This window comes from Loa loa, assembly GCF_000183805.2.
Source record: "Loa loa unplaced genomic scaffold supercont3.91, whole genome shotgun sequence".
Classification (NCBI taxonomy): domain Eukaryota; kingdom Metazoa; phylum Nematoda; class Chromadorea; order Rhabditida; family Onchocercidae; genus Loa; species Loa loa.
The window spans coordinates 178,226-194,993 of record NW_018108271.1 but is presented as its reverse complement, the minus strand read 5'-3'; the positions used below and the strand labels follow the sequence as shown (position 1 = coordinate 194,993).

General features: G+C 32.8%; 2 protein-coding genes across 2 annotated transcripts; both read right to left on the bottom strand.

Annotated features, from left to right (window-relative positions):
* Positions 1-4,362: 4,362 nt before the first annotated feature.
* Positions 4,363-8,987, bottom strand: LOAG_06720 (hypothetical protein). The gene is made up of 11 exons (XM_020447223.1): positions 8,874-8,987; positions 8,383-8,494; positions 7,758-7,876; positions 7,404-7,577; positions 7,165-7,329; positions 6,465-6,730; positions 6,256-6,349; positions 5,827-5,967; positions 5,551-5,639; positions 5,073-5,295; positions 4,363-4,696 (listed from the first exon to the last, which is right to left on the bottom strand). Exons 1-11 carry the CDS (start codon positions 8,931-8,933, stop codon positions 4,466-4,468), a joined length of 1,674 nt encoding a protein of 557 aa, XP_020302526.1. The 5' UTR covers positions 8,934-8,987; the 3' UTR covers positions 4,363-4,465.
* A 2,398-nt stretch (positions 8,988-11,385) lies between these two features.
* Positions 11,386-15,304, bottom strand: LOAG_06719 (T-complex protein 1 subunit epsilon). Its single transcript, XM_020447222.1, has 10 exons — positions 15,166-15,304; positions 14,489-14,714; positions 13,999-14,191; positions 13,579-13,771; positions 13,267-13,416; positions 12,868-13,098; positions 12,414-12,626; positions 12,121-12,301; positions 11,691-11,758; positions 11,386-11,529 (listed from the first exon to the last, which is right to left on the bottom strand). The coding sequence occupies exons 1-10, from the start codon at positions 15,277-15,279 to the stop codon at positions 11,458-11,460; spliced, it is 1,641 nt and encodes a 546-aa protein (XP_020302525.1). The 5' UTR covers positions 15,280-15,304; the 3' UTR covers positions 11,386-11,457.
* Positions 15,305-16,768: the final 1,464 nt, after the last annotated feature.

Genomic DNA, 16,768 nt, shown 5'->3' with positions numbered 1-16,768 from the left:
CAATTGATAAATAAACCAAAAGTGGTATAATTATGAAATCAGCAACTGTCGTAAAGTATGAAATGAGCTGGATCGTACTGTATAAGGCTGCTAAAAATTTTCAAGCAAAAAATTGTTTGAATATGAAATTGGCGACAATTTCATTTGGTATTGTGATATTGTACAGCTATGCTATTGCACTAATTTCCAAGATTACTTTTTTTTTTTTGTAACGACAAGAAATTAAGTCATTTGTTGCGAAGATAGTTGGTTGAAACATTTGAGATTTGTATTTTAATCCGTAATCAAAATCAAAACTGCATATATTTAACAAAGGGAACTACAACAAATTCCGCAATATCGTAAAATTTTTATTCAGAAATTCATCAAAAAATAAATGTACGTTTTTACTTTGGACGGGAAAATCATATCAAAAGACTTACGACATGAAAAACCTTTTCCTGCACACGCTGGTACCTCGGTGGTATTAACTTCACCGTGATAATGACTACTATCAGTATCATCGTGGAAATGCATTGGGCAATGATTTCAGATGGAATAAATTAATAACATAGAATGTTTATTACAATTTTTGATCAACGATCTGCTAAAAATGATTGATTTATACAGCTATGAAATCGAATGGGAAACTGGTGAATTCGAAATTGGCGCTGATAAGGTGATATGAAAAATTGTGAAGGCTGGAATTTGGTTTGATATTCAGAATTGAATTGTTAATAATAGAACAACATAACTAAAGCTAATTTCATCGGCACTTATTTCATTTTCATTCGTTTCCTTTTTTTTTTAATTAAATTGCTAGTTTTAATTTTCCACTTCTACTCGTTAAATGACTTTGTGGATTGAAAATAAAATTGTGAAACTTTTTGATTGATATGCATACAAAGTTGCCTAAGAACTTTGTTGTCATTTCATGTAACTTTTCATTTTTGAGTTGAATAATTAATAAATTTGAAAAGAATTTTTTCACTTTTTTTAAAAACAATTAGAAGACCATTGATTGGTTAATTTGTTTAAAGAAATAATTGGAAGAAGTAATTCAATGTATATAACAAAAATAATAAATATGAATCCAACTAAAACCATCTTGGAATGTATAAAATCTATAAAATTTTATGCTGTATGAAATAAACCATAAATTGCTTAAGTTAAGCTTAGTAAAAAATCAAATTTACATCAAAAACAGCTGAATTTCATTATTTACATCTTTTTTTTTTGAAAACGAATTCAGCAGGTATTGAATAAGAAACAAAAAAAAAAAGAAGTTGACATTTTTACTGGATGGAAAATGAAATGAATTGATGGAAGTATAAAAATTATGTGAGTTTTTAAATTGCGATCAAATTTTCAATAACGTAACTGAATCTTTAATTATTAATTAAACTAAAGTCCTCGAAAAAGTTTAATGAGATTTTTTAACAATTAGAATTCTTAATCCATTTTGAGTTTCATACAAAAAAAATGCAAAGGTTGTGGCATTGTCATTAAAAAAAAAAAGGAAAGGAGGTTTGACATACCTTTAGGTGAAAATAAAAGTAATTAGCACTAATTTTAAGTTTTTAAGATAAAGCTATAAATTTTAATTGCTAGGAAATTTCATTTTTTTCCTCAAAATCATTCTTTTTTTATTTAATTTAGCCATCATAAAAATTAATGAAAACTGATTTTGTCATCAAAAATTTCATATGAAATATAAACGAATGTTAAAAAGAATCAGGATATATTTCAAAGAAGACTGAAATAAAATTCTGCAATGTTTCTTGACAAATCATTTTTTTTTTCAAATACAATACATATAAACAAACGAGTGGAATTTGCAGTGCCAGCATGAATCATTCAATTAGAATGTGTCCATAACAACCTATTTTACCTTGAAATTTATCTAATCGATATTTGTTGAGTATTTTACGAAATTTTTATGAGAATCTTTACGATATCAAACAAAATAAAGTTATACTTTAAATGTTGCGATAAAATATTTGTATTTAATAATTTATACCAAACATATGTCGTGATAAATCCCACTCTAACTATTAAGTCCATTGATAATTTAGGTCATTATAGGAGGACAACAAACCTTTAAGAACTTTGTAAGCTGTAACTTTTATTTATATCAAAAAATTTCAGCAAAGATCAGACACTATTGAAAATGTCATTCATCATTAACTGATGTCCACAAATAGAAAAAAAATGCGCATGCATGATTCAAATTACGAAAATTAATAAAAACATTTCAGCACAAACGTAATTGATACATATTCCTCATCCCTTTACCTTAGTTTTCTTGCATAATTTATCTGCTGTCAATCAGTTCCTTTCCTGCTAATCAACTATGGAATTGTTTGATTTAGTTCTCAAGTGATGCCAAATTCTGCAAATGACGATGGCATGGAATTGTTGCATAAATGTTTACACTCAATATTCAACGTCTTCGTGTTGTGTGTCCGACAGAAGAATAACTGAAAATTCCAAGTTTTTGAAACTAAAAACGAGTAAACAGCACAAGCCAATATTTTATTATTAAAGAGTTGGAAAAAGCAGCCGCAGACAATTTTGCAAAAACAAAAAAACTATCAATTCAAGATGAAAAAAGTATTTCCGGAAATGGCGAAAAAGTTAACAGTCAAAAACAGATCTCCAATGATCGATAATTAAAAATAACGACTAAATCGATTACACCAACAGCTTAGCAAAAATTTTTTGAGATATCAACACCTCTTCCATTAACATAAAAAACTGATACCTTATCATATATTTCGTTCATTCATTCGCCTATTCCGTCAATAAAAACACTTATCCACTTTGGATCAAACATTACAAATTCTTGAAAAGATGCTCACCGGTCTAGAATTGAATGCATTCATGCTGAGAAAAATTTCCATATAAACAACAACAGTTGAAGTAACAAAACATAAAAACGAAAGAGATTAATCCGATGAAATCCATTACAAACACAAATAAAAACTACAATTAAAAAAGTATCTAGAAAAATGGAAATTTACGAAATATAGAACTACATAATCCTGGCCTCTCACTGACCAGAGAAAAAGGACCCATTATTAGTTCAAAATGATTCAATTCAGGATCAGTCAGTGAAAACTATTAGTAAAACAACGTTAATGTGCGTGATGAATAAAATACTTCAATAAAAAAGTAAATATAAAGAAGTATGACAAAATGTAAAGTATGACACACAAAATAAAAACCTGGAAAGATCTATAAATGCCGCATTATAAGTCCCATTGATTAGAAATCACTCACGTCATAGATTCAGTGAAAAAAAATGCCGAATTCAAAAATCCAGACTGTAAAAAACGACGAGTACCAATATTCAATGATTTTTAGTCGTTACTTAAATTTAATTTGTACTAAGCATGAAATTTCGAGCAAGCTTTACAAATGATCCCTTGCAACAGTTCCCGACTTACACCACATCAAATTTCTAAAACAGTTTTTTCTTTTGTTCAAAACAAATCTTTATTGACAATTTATCTTTCAGAAATAATCAGGAATTAAGTTTTTTTGTCACTTGCTGGAAACAAATTATACATCCCAATTAGTTCCTCTAAGACAAGGTGCCATTGACGGACTCCGCCAATCAGCAGGCATGGTGTTTTTTTGCTGACCAATAAGTCAAAAATGCGTATTTCAAAAATAGGATAATAGCTGTAATAAACAGTATCAGAGAGGAATTATTGGTACTTGGTCATTTTTCACTGTCCAAAACTACTTTTGAAGATCCAACAGTTTTTCTACAATATGTTTGAAAAATATAAAAACTATAAAATAAATGAAAATACTCAATTATAATTATGTTAGCAATCAACACGTACCATATAAACACATGGAAAAAATAAAGTGCAAATGACAAAATGAATGAAGCAATATCTGAAATGTAACAAATATAAACCGGTGAAATTTCCGCCCTGAAACTTTCCATCCGGAAAATTAAAATAATGAAGCATCATATATTTGATATATAATATGGATAAACAATTGCTTTTCGCCAATAATATCCTACGTTTTCTTACATCTTACGGATAATATTTACAGATCTTACATATTTTCATCCCTTAGTCGATTTGGGAAAAATAGCACCGGTCCCGAAATCCCAAGCTGCCAAATTATGGTTTTTCTCACTGATGAGCTGAAAGTAGAAAAACTCAACTGCATTCTATGAGGTTTACTTTTGTATCTTTCAAATAATATGTTCTGCCCAATATAATTGATCTATATTTTCGCTTGATATGTATATTCGCAAGCATATCGAATGAAGTCATTAAACAATCTGAAAACGAAAAATCGGCGCATTAAAAGACCAGATGAAAAGGTTTAACAGTTGGTTAATCAATTTCAGAAAAGGTGAAAAGCAAAGCTCACGAATAAAAGCTAAAAAACATATGTCGTCAGATCTTAGTATATTTTTGGAATCAATCCATCAGAAAATTTTATGGAATTTCTGAAATCATTTCGACGGCTTCTTGTTAGGACTGACTGATGAAACCAATTGCTGTGATATATAATTGGAGAGATCATGATGCGGCTCAGCTTGAGGAGAAAGAACGTCTACTTCTAGCGGTGATCCATTCCGCAAACATTCCCCCACACCACTCAAGTGGCAAACACAGCATGCTTCACGTGTTTTCAGCAAGGCTGTAACTCTTTCCAGTTCACGACGTAGTATTTGATTTTGAGTCTGCAAGGAGTTTACTAAATTCTGTGGCTAAAAAGTTATTGAATTCGCTTACAATGCCATGTTTAACCAGAATACGAAATGTAAGAATTGAAATATGAACCTACAATTTGAATTGAATCCTACAATATCAAAACCATATCTCATTTTTTGCTTCAATTTTCCAAAGCAACAATTTGTCTTGCCTTCAGAAAATCATCCTACACTGATAGAAACCACGAAAAGTATCATGCAAAAATAAAAAAAATTCTACTATTAACTTTCATCAGTTCTGTTCATTTATTAAAAGGCTTTATATCCGCTTTATATCGGCTTTATATCCGATGATAGATTTCAGTCATATAATTTAAGGATTTTTTAACAAATTATATCGACTTACAGAGAGTGCCACTTTTTCTTGTTCCAATAAATGAACACGAGTAATCATCTCATCATGTTCTTCCTTTTTTCGCTTCCGATACCGCACAGCAGCCGCTTTATTCCTTTCCAGAATTGTAACACGACGTTCATCGGGTGGTAAATCGGCAGTCAGAGAACTACGACCACGTCCTCGTCCACCGCGATGTGATGATGTCGTTGAACGAGATACAGCACTTTCTCTGCTGCAACTTTGCCATATTAAATGTCTGAATTACAAATATTTGTTCATTCAATAAGCATAAAGAAAAGTGTTATGTAATTTCAAAACAGCTTAAAAAACAAACCCACTACATTCGAAAACAATGAAAGTAAGGATTAAATTATGAATGTGAAATATAAGTGTATTAAGCAAGAACTTTCGGAGTGTCCGGATGACTTCAAATTAAAGGATTACTTTCTAATTTCCTAGAATCAACACTCATTAACGGAAAACAAACCCTCTTGGTGCTGATGACATTGTTTCCGTATGTTTACGCTGCTCATCCTGCGGATAAATGACTTCCTCGTGATCAAAATATTGCTGATTCTGTAAAACACTGAACATTGAAAAAAAATATATCCTTATTTAAAAAAATATTCCTATTTAGAGATGAAAGATTGAAAATAACCAGAACTGATTGACTTGTGTAAAAATCATTAAACTGATAAATAGAAAAAAAGGCCATATTTTTTTCCACTTCTCTTTCTATTAATGTTCTGTAAAAAAAAATTACTGTCTGCAACGATGACGGTGCATTTTTTCCAACAATCACCGGTTTCACATCACGAGGATCCCAATGATCTGTTGGTGATAACTGTGCACTGGAAATTTGCGACACATCACTCCGTTCCTCGATATTTGTTGCTGGTAACAGCTGCAAAACCTCAGCTTAATATAAAAATAATTTGAAAACCGATTTCGAGAAATAAAATTTTCACACTTAACAATAATAGCTTAATGAAAAATAAACATTATGCTAGACCTCTTATACAACATCCCATCTAATTGAAAAATTCGTGTTCCATCCAATTCAAACCACGACATTCTCAAGACTGTGCAATCCATTGTTCTATTCATCTCTGTAAAGACTTTGCCACCTTTTTCCTAGCCTAAACTGAAGATCTTCCACTTAAATCACTATATACAAGATAAAAAAACTCACTGTCCCAACAGCACTTAGAAAAGGAGTTGAGACCACCGGTTCAACACTTGTCGGTGCAGCTACCGCTGCTGCCCGTACTGACAATCTTTTTTTACTGAAAAAAAAAGATAGTAACTGACAAATAATACCTATGGATGAAAAGTGACAGTGCTCAGCTGATACTATCATGCGAAAACAAAATATAAAGAAGTCAAGTCACGTTTACATACGGCGTTTGAGCCGATGCAGAGCTTCCAGGTCTTGAAATATTCGCTGATGCACTGACAACGGGACTATTTATAGCAGAAATTAGCGGTGTTAAAGAAGCAGAAGCTGATTCCGAGGAACATGGCGAACATGATAACAAAGTAGATGCACATTCAGGACCACCGACATTTGCACTACACGATGTTGATGGTGTTACTACAGGCGGATCAGAGCAAAGAGCTACAGCAACAGATGAGGATGTCGGCAGGATTGATCCCAACGGTCCCTTCTGAAAAGTAGAAAGTGCTACATTTTATTGCATTTGACCAATTATTGGAATAAACTGTTCCGTAGTAAGTTTCAAAACAAATCTGTGGAAACACAGATATGAAGCAAAAAAAAATTGCTTCATATGAGGTTCACCAAGTCGAAAAACATTCACCAAAATACAGATTAATACAGATTCAGAGGCCGATTTTGCTAACTCATACTCCTATTTCGTTGACAGTACAGTTCATGTTGTAGTTAAAAACTAAAAATTCAAGTTTGTTCAAAAAAAGGTCATTTTCCACTTATTTTTGAAAGTGGAAGACCTCATGCATTTCAATGAAAACCAAGACTTTTATTTGGTGCCTACAGAAAGAATAAAAAGTACGTTACATATCACGCAACCAATTAATGACCTCAGCTGTTCACACTCTGAAGCAATTACGTGCAACATACCAAAGGAGGTGTGGCAGTGCCAGTTGCACCAAGAAAAGCAAGCGTTCCCAACCTATCAGAATGCATATCAAGAACGGCATTAAGTACGTCAGCGGTTCGAGGCGCTTGTCCAGTGTCTTCACCAGTTCTTGAGTTCTGTGTTGATAAACCGCCATTATCTTTCATCTGAAAATTAAGATATTCTTTAATACTACAGCTACATTCTTTTTACTTTTCACTTATACCAAAAGCAATTTTACCTGTTGCACTAAACGCGATAAGTCGGCACTTTTTAACCCATCACCTTCGAAATCCGCTGAAAGAACGTTGATGTTTGAGAAGATGCCAGGAGAATGGGCCAGGGATGATGGCAGTTTCAGCAAGGTTATGCCACCTGTCGTTGGTAATGAAAGCGTCACCGGAACAAGTCCATTCTGTGAACAAAAAAAAAAACAGGAATGATTTGGTTGGAATGATAGTTTTACATCGAACTACGTTAAACTTTTTCTTTTAGTGCAGCAATTTGTTACGACTTTCGTAATGTTCTCTCAATATTTCACCAACTTGCGTTGAAATAGTTTAAAGCACTGGCGGTAAAAACGACAAAAATAAACCTGTTCAAGAAGCTCTTCGCTGCACTGACTGATACGTCGATTTGCTTCACGGAATTTTAATTCAAATGGGTTGACCGTAAGACATTTCTGCATCAGTTCAGCTGTTGATGGGAAATCCGCTACAATAAGTCGCGAATGACAAAAATCATAAAGCTTTTCATGCATTGTTTATATAATGTTTTATAAAAATTATGAAAATGGTAGCACTGCTGCACAATTAACACAAACAAGTTTGCGAAAATTGATTGAAAACTATAAAACTCATTTCATGACTGGACATTCACTGTGATTAACAATGTGAAACTAAGCAAAAAAATGCTATGTCCGTAAGTACTTGTATTATAGTTCATTAAAATGGTAAACGAAAAGGATGAAATTTGTAAATCAATAAATCTATTCAAAACAGATATCACCAACACAAATTTTAACAGTAAAGGATTTTTTATAGCGGTAAAGGAACAAATGACCACTTTAACTAGTAAAGAATGGATGTTGTGAGCAAATAATGGTGAAATTGATTCTAAGGAAGGGAAAAACATATTCTCTCGACAACATAATACTTATTCTCTCGACAACATAATACTTGCTAGCTTAATCAGATGATTATAGATGATATGGAACTTACGTGGCAATGTAGCTGAATTGGTACCAATAAGTGATGTCAAATTCGGAGTTTCCAATGTAACAACATCTACCGATGGATCTTCCCGCTGCACTACACTTTCCATCTTCATGAGCTCAAACATTAACAGAATTCAACATCCACAAACCGAAATATCGGATTTTTCAAAGAAAAAAGTAATAGACTTTTGATTAACTTAATGGATATAAACGATATTGCGTCACTTCTTACAGCGTCCCTCAGATGAAGTTTCACAAAGTTATTAAACTTACTACAATTCGTCCACTCATCACTTTCGAGATTAGTATCAAGAATAGTAAATGAAATATGCAGTATATTAAAAAAAAAACCTATCCTGGAATAACTTATTCTTAATAATCATTTATTATTGTGCAACATACAAGCTTCTAATCACTTCGAAATGTTATCGTCTAATTTTTCGTTTCGATTCGGAAATGGAAATGAATACAAAGGAAAAGAACAAAGTAACAAACCATTGGTCTATTCGTGTAGGTTGTAGTAACATTGCTGGATGTACTTGTCGCTACAAACATATGATCACAAAACTGATAAGTTTTCTTTGAACTAGTAATTTGGCAGTAAGTAACTGAAAATTCAGAAAAAAAGAAAGTTTAATACAGTAACCATGGTACTAAAGAACTGAGCAGGAAAAGAAAACGGTAAGGAAATAGGATTTAGTTAATCATGTAATTTGTTTCAGCATTCTTCATGGATAATAAAATTCAAGCAAAATCTCCCACTGAAATAGTACCTTTTAAATACTATATGGTAACTGAAAATTAAGAAAAAATTGCTTTCCATTGATGCAGACGTTCTTTAGAGATTTCTTCAGCAAACACCATATTGAAGAAAGCAGTATTTTCCATCAGAATCATATCATGTGATTTACAGAAATATTCCGAACCATCTAATTAACAAAACTTACCGATTTCTCAATTTTTGAAAATCCTCCAAGATATGTCGCTACTGAACTTCGATATTATACAATTCTCATATCATTGTTATATGTTCGAAATGGAATCCATGGTTCTTTTTTTTTGCTTCCGTAACAATAGTTGGGCATCACACAATATTCGTATCGCTGTTATCTTTCGAATTAAAATCCATTAAACTTTTTCCCCTCTTCCTTAACAATACTGATGAGAGTTGAATTTACTTTTAAGCAAATGATCATAGTTATGCATCATTTAAAGAATGACAAACAAAAACAGTTTTTTCTAAATTTTCAAAAACAGTTTTTTCTCATTGTATTCTTGATCTATGGACAAGTAAAGTGTATGTTAAAGCAAAATTTCTTTTATTTTAGGTATATCACAGTCAAAAAATTTTTGCGACATAAATGTTATTGATGATAACGAAATGAAGACAGTTCCAACGGACACTTTTTCAAATGAGCCAATGGTAAAATTTTCGACTTTTTTCGAAAATTTTCGAAACAGCCAAAGATAAAATAAGTTAAAATAAAAAATTTGAAAAAAACCGAAGATATTTTTAACTTTGTATATAGATAAACTACTGAATACCATTGCAAAACTTAATTTAAACTTACTAAACTCTATAAAATTGTCCATTATCCGTCCTTTCTCATCTTCCTTTCCTTCCTCAACTAGAAAATTTCATACAGTAAAATGGTTTTACGCCAAACCCAACCCTCCACTATCCTCAATTTTTTAAGCATTTTTAACGCATCATTTCATTTATACAACTAGTGGTTTTCGCTTCATCTCACCCAGTGTCAGTGGCAACAAATCAAACTATGTCCTATGCCATGTCATTGCAAAAACAGAATCGTATCTATTTTATATTCAAAAACTAAACTATCATTAAATTTCGAAAGCAACTACGAAAATAACCAAATATTTTCTCATCCCCACTTTTCTCATTGCACACTTATTCTCTGAATGGATACGGTACAAAAGCAATACAACAAGAAAGAAGTTCACACATCCATCACATGATCTGGAAATCCATCAAATTCAGTCTACATGGTCAAAGAAATTTTAACATATAGTCCATGTTTGAAAGCGCGACCTATCCACCATTATCCTTTGATTATTTGAATTTGAGAATATGCCGGGTTGAGAAGTTTCTGAGAAATTATCCAAGCTAATAACATATCCGCACTGCTCAGTTTTGCAACTGATAGGGGGGCTGGAGCAAACGGCTTTTTCTTAGAAGTGAAAAGAGCTTCGGAATCTAAGAAAACAGTCTCATCTGCCATAGATTTTGATCCTTATCGTAATATGCAGCTCCCCCATCAACTGAAACTACAGTGGAAAGTATGCAAGCTACTAAAGTCAGAAAATTTAAAAGTCAGCCTACAGCAGAAAATAGAACTGAATTAGACAAAGTCGAAGAACCAAAAGTGAGCAAAAATCCTAGACTCCACATCCGTTGGTTAAATAGAAACTTGGGAAATATTAACGCAAATTACTTTCGAGATCTTAATCTTTAAAATTCCGCAAATATCATTTTATAAACATCCACAGTAAAGTAAGCTGAAGTCTGCCTAATTCGTCCCCTAATCTTTAACACCGTCATGCTATTTCTTATACTTTGACGAAAAACAAAGGAAAAACTCTAGAAAACAGAAAACAATCGACTTTTGTAGGTAAAATGAAAATTCAATTCTAAAATTCCAAACAAATCTACAAACTTTCCTAATCTATTCGAAAAAAAAACATATATATGTAAAAAAAGGCCACGCCCACGACCACTTCTTTCTTCAATGTCCACATCTTCACCGTCCTATGGTTATTCAGTATACCATTATCGACTGCTGTGATTACTGAACCTCATCGTACTTTTTTCAAATTTACAAAAAAATTCTTGAGAAATGATTTTTCATTCCCACCATTTCCTCAATCAATCAGTTAATTTCATAAAATCAAATGTGCACCATAACAAATGAACAGATAACTTCCATATAATCAACAATACTCAAAGCCGAATAAACGGCATAATTCCAAAATTTAAAAAAAAAACTCAAGTTAAAGAAAAATTTATTTCCAATGTTAACAAGCAACAAAACAAGTTAAACGTATAGTAATAATATCATCACATTGCACATCTCTGTTCTTCGGGCTCTGGAACTCGGACATCATCGATTTTTAAGATCATGCGCACCACCTACAAAAGCTTGCATACATTAAATTAAAAAAAAAATTTATCCATTTCCGCGATCAACAATAAAAGTAACACAAAAAATAATCCAGGAAAGTGAATCCCCAAAAATCAACTTTTTCCCAAAAATTTAGAATCCTTTACTAGTGAAATGAAAATAAACAAACCTGCGTTGCAAGAGATATCTGTGCTTTTTTCGACAACAATGTCTCCATTACTTTTTGTTTTTCCATATCTGCAGGATGAATATGAATATTCTTTTGTTTGCAATACAAACATCTTTAGAACTTTTGGAACAGGAAACTTTTTTATGAAATGACTTTCTATAAATGAAATGTTAATGTTGTAATAGAGAATCACAATACGATCTCACATCTCTCAATTCTAAAATACCATTATTACCATTATTCGGAACTTTGTCTTGATTTCGTTCATTAATCTATGTTAATACGTTATAATATCAAGGCTCATAAACACATGAACTGGGTAAGTATTCTAACATTACCTAGTTTCAGAGATTAAACTTTCGATTCCATCACTTCAGTTATTTCGTCAAAACAACCGATTTTAAAAGAACTACTTTCACCGACGACTTACCGTTAGTGCCAACAGCGAGGCAATCAACGCCCAATCTCGGATTAGATTGTTGGATCTGCTTTGCTTTAAGATCTGTTACTGTATCAATTGAAGAAAGGCCTGAATTTTCAGCCAGTGCCATAGGAATACTTTCCAAAGCGTCCGCAAATGCTCGAAAAGCATATTGTTCAATACCCTCAATCTAAATATTAAATCGATTTTATAAATAACCGGGCAGCATTTTAAATTTGGAAAACTGAAAAAAAAATGTGAGAAAAGAACACTTCTAGACGGTTTAAGCTAAATACGATTACTTTATCTGCTTCTTCTGCAACAGCCAGCGAACAAGAAATTTCTGCCGCGCCACCACCATAAACAATTCGATTATCTTTGATCAAATTGCGAACAACACAAAGAGCATCGTGCAAACAACGCTTCGACTCCTCAATCATTAGTTTGTTGCCACCGCGAATAAATACGGTGACAGCCCGATTATTAGGGCATTCTTCGATACAAAGCATACGATCCTATAACAAACACTGTTTTTCTCCAATCATCCTTCAGGGAAAATATATCTTTGTTACTAGTTATTTTTCGTTTGACTTTTAACCTAGTTCTACTAACAGTCGTCAGAGGACGAAAACATACGGATATGCCTAACATGCGCATAAGCGTCATTGGCAATGCACGCATAGAAATATAATTCTAATCGCAATTTTAGCGCAAAAATATCACCATTGTGAGTAACGAAATATAAAAAAAATCTGCCTTAGCAGTTCCGAATGACAGCTCGCGAACTCTCCCAGCTTTTCCCAGTTTTTCGGATTTAAGTTCAGCAAAACGTGGAACAATGCGACCATCAGTTGCAATAGCAATTAATTCAATCTCGGGTCCACCAACCCATCGAACTGCTGGGAGATTATGGGCAAGTAGAAGATGATTGGCCTCATCATCGAAACCCCACTGGCAGATTGCTAGAGTAGCGCCACTCTCTTTGATCTGAAGTTCAAGAAAAAATCACTGTCGCGATATGACCCAATGGAAGAAAAAGCCAGAAATATCAAACAGATTCAAAGCAACTGAAACTGCTGCCATCGTAGGAAATAATTCCTTCCTAAAAACAAGAGAAAAATGGAAAAGAAAACTTAAACATCGTGAAAAAATCACCTGCTCGATCATTTTTTCGAAAGTTATTCGCTCATATTCTCGTAAATTTTGGAAATCTGCAGTTGAAGTGATGTCAAGCTTATGCTTTGTTTTCGGCTTCGGTGGTTCAAATGGACAGGTAAGTATTGCAATTTTCACATCAGTTAATTCCTGCAACGATTGGAGAGGGCAATTACCTTTTTTGATTATTACTTTACGAAATCTCGATTACTTATAAATCAAAACGGCAATAGTTGCCACAGTAAAGTTATTAAAACTTTATTATTAACATTAACGAAAAGCTGAAAATGATATATGTATGCAAACAATAACCTTTGGCATCTGAGGATGGCTCATCGTTTTATCGATAACAACTCCCTTTACCAAACATGTATCTTCCAGTCTGCCCCCTACTTTCCCTTCAATTTTGATCAGTTCAAAATCGACATCCTTCTTTTCCAAATCTGCTACTGACAGTACAGCATCTACGGCAATCTCCGCAAGTCGTCGCATACAACGATTGACGCTGAAACCAAAGTACTGTGCTGGTAGGGTGTAGACATCCAATAAATGGAGCAATCAAAATTTCTGAGAAAAAAAAGGAAAGATAAAAAATAACCCTCAGCAATATTTCATATAAATTATTGGCGCAAAAGATGAAATATCACTTCAAGATTTTTGGACTATAAGCAGACAAAATGAATAAGTCTTCCGAAATTCAACAATATATTCCATCAAGACATTAAAAATTACATTTTTGAACCCAAAGCGGTAACGGCTGATTCAATAAGTAGTTCACGATTATGTATGGGAAAAGAATGAGCAACACTTTCCAATGTTGCTAACGCCTTCTTGCACGCCATATCAAATCCATCCGCTATTTTAATCGGATGGATACCCTTATCAAGCAAATCTTCTGCTTGTTCTAATAGCGCTCCGGCCAAAACTGCAATACGGAAGATGACTAATATTATATGATACATACTTCTTAATGAGGAAAAGTTAATGATGAGGAACTTATTTGAAAAATTTAACAGTACAGAATTGAACAGCCGTGTTACTACTACTCAGCGCATGAAATTCAACAATCATCCATCATCATATGAAGGCACTGGAGAATTAAACATTTATATTCATGTGTTTGTCACTTATCTCACCAAGAACATCAGTTCAAACATTCTGATCTAGACCTTGCTTCCATATACTTCATTACTAGTATTGCAATGACGAATTTAAACGCTACCGACTACACCCGTCGTACCATCGCCTATTTCATCATCCTGACTTTTTGATAATTCAACCATAAGGCGGGCCACATGATGCTCAACATCCATCTTTTCCATAATTGTCGCACCATCATTCGTAATTGTCACGTCACCATCGCCCGAAACAAGCATCTTATCTAAACCAAGCGGTCCCAAGGAAGATTTCAACGTGCTCACTACTGCACGTGCAGCCAAAATATGACTCTAAAATGAACTTAGTTATTCCTATTAACAAAGAACAAAATATGAAATGACTCAAAATCGGTTCAATTCCTTTTTACAAAGGAGCAGATCCCATAAAGATGATATAGATCCAATAATTTTATGTCGGAAGTGTTGAAAATTTACAGGCAAGCATCATGAACGTAAAAGGAATTCAATGTGTCGAAAATTCTGCATTTACAAATAAACTTGCAGACATACAATAACCAAGAACCTTATCTACATTTCAAGGAATACCATATTTCAAGTATCACATTTGGTGGAAACATTTCTGGATTTTTTAAAACTATCCATGCCAAAAACTTAGATCTTGAGATCAGGCCAAAAAAGAAAAAGAATAAAATCTGCGTCAAAAGTAAATGTCACTGGAAAATTTTTTATATTTGTTATTTGTTGTTTTAAAAATTATGAAAATGACAACTCTTTCAATTACCTTCAATGCTTCGATACCAGTTAGACGCTTCTGCTTCTCCTGATCACGTAGCAATATAAATGGTTGCCCAAATTCATCAAATAACACATGAGCTGTTGCTGCATCCGCCATCATCTTCACGTCTTACTTTAACTACAACAAATTACATACAAGACATACAAAAGCATAACAAATTAAATACATACAAGCATAACACTGAATATCATTTATAACAAATTCCACGCAAGTAGTCAAAAAAAAAGTAATGCACAAATCTCCCATGACATACGCAATTTAGTTTGTTTCCACCATTCAATCCAGCAAAAAAAAAGGAAGAAGGGATGGTATGTCACGATGGTTTCGCCACGATGACATGTCAATAATTTTATAGAATTGACGCAGTTGGTGTGAGAAAGAGAAGGCGAAATGTTGAGTCGTTGCGGTTTTATCACGATGCTATGAAATATTTGTTAATTGGTCATGTAAAAAGAGTGCAAATGATAAACGTGGAGGAAATGAAAATTCTTTAAGATATAAGAGAAATACTGTCGTCCCAATGAAGTAAAAACTAATCTATGAAATTGTGACGATGTAAGAGTGCAAAGATGTGCTACTTCACATCTGGAAACCTTCAACACTATCGATTTTCCATCCATACATCCGTCCATTCCCCCTCCTTAGCTTTTTTCTAAATCATTCATCTGCATATATACGCGTATGTATGTGTGTGTATATATATGTGTGTATGTGTCTGTTTGTCTATTCGTCTGTTTTTCGGACTATATTATGTATTTGGCACATTTGTATAATGCACTTTAAGGTATAGCAGCGTATATGTGAAAATGCTTATGTTATATACTTCCATGTATATATGTGTGCGTATATTTATGCATATAGATGGCTGTATATATGCATTAGCATATATGCACTATTTGTATGTGAATGCGTATATTATTAAATAAAAAGGAATGAGAAAGAAAAAATGTAGAAGAATGTGGCGCAAAAAGATCAGGACGATGACACTGTATGGATCATTTCATCTTCGTGATTTGTCAATATTTCCATCTGGACATTAACTGATGCTCATTTTCCTAATTGTTTCACAAAGTGTTTCAATGTTACAAATGAATGCAACAGTTGTATCCCAACATTTACGTCATGCCAATATGACCATATGGTACAGCCAATGTAGTATTTATACCGTAACAATCGATTATACTGTACATATTTGCGTATAAGATTTGTAAGTACATGAAACGTTTTTAAAAGAAAATACGCATGCAGAATTTTTCCTTCTCTCTATGGGACATTTACGCTTTCTCAACAATTATATGTAACATTTAATAAAAAAAAAAAAGAATTCAAAGTGATAAACTATCAATTATTGTGAATATTCCATTGAAGAAGCATATTAAACGATTCTACCAACAATATATTTTAAAACGTCTTCCTTTAAAGTAAAGCAAAAATTGATTATAAGTTATACAAATATTTTCTTAGGCATGCAAATATGCATCCCTTTTAATTTTCATTATATTATTCAATAATTCATACATTCTTTAATTCAAACTACGCATTTTATTCAACTTACATAAAATTAGCCATAAAAATTGTAAAAAAAAAA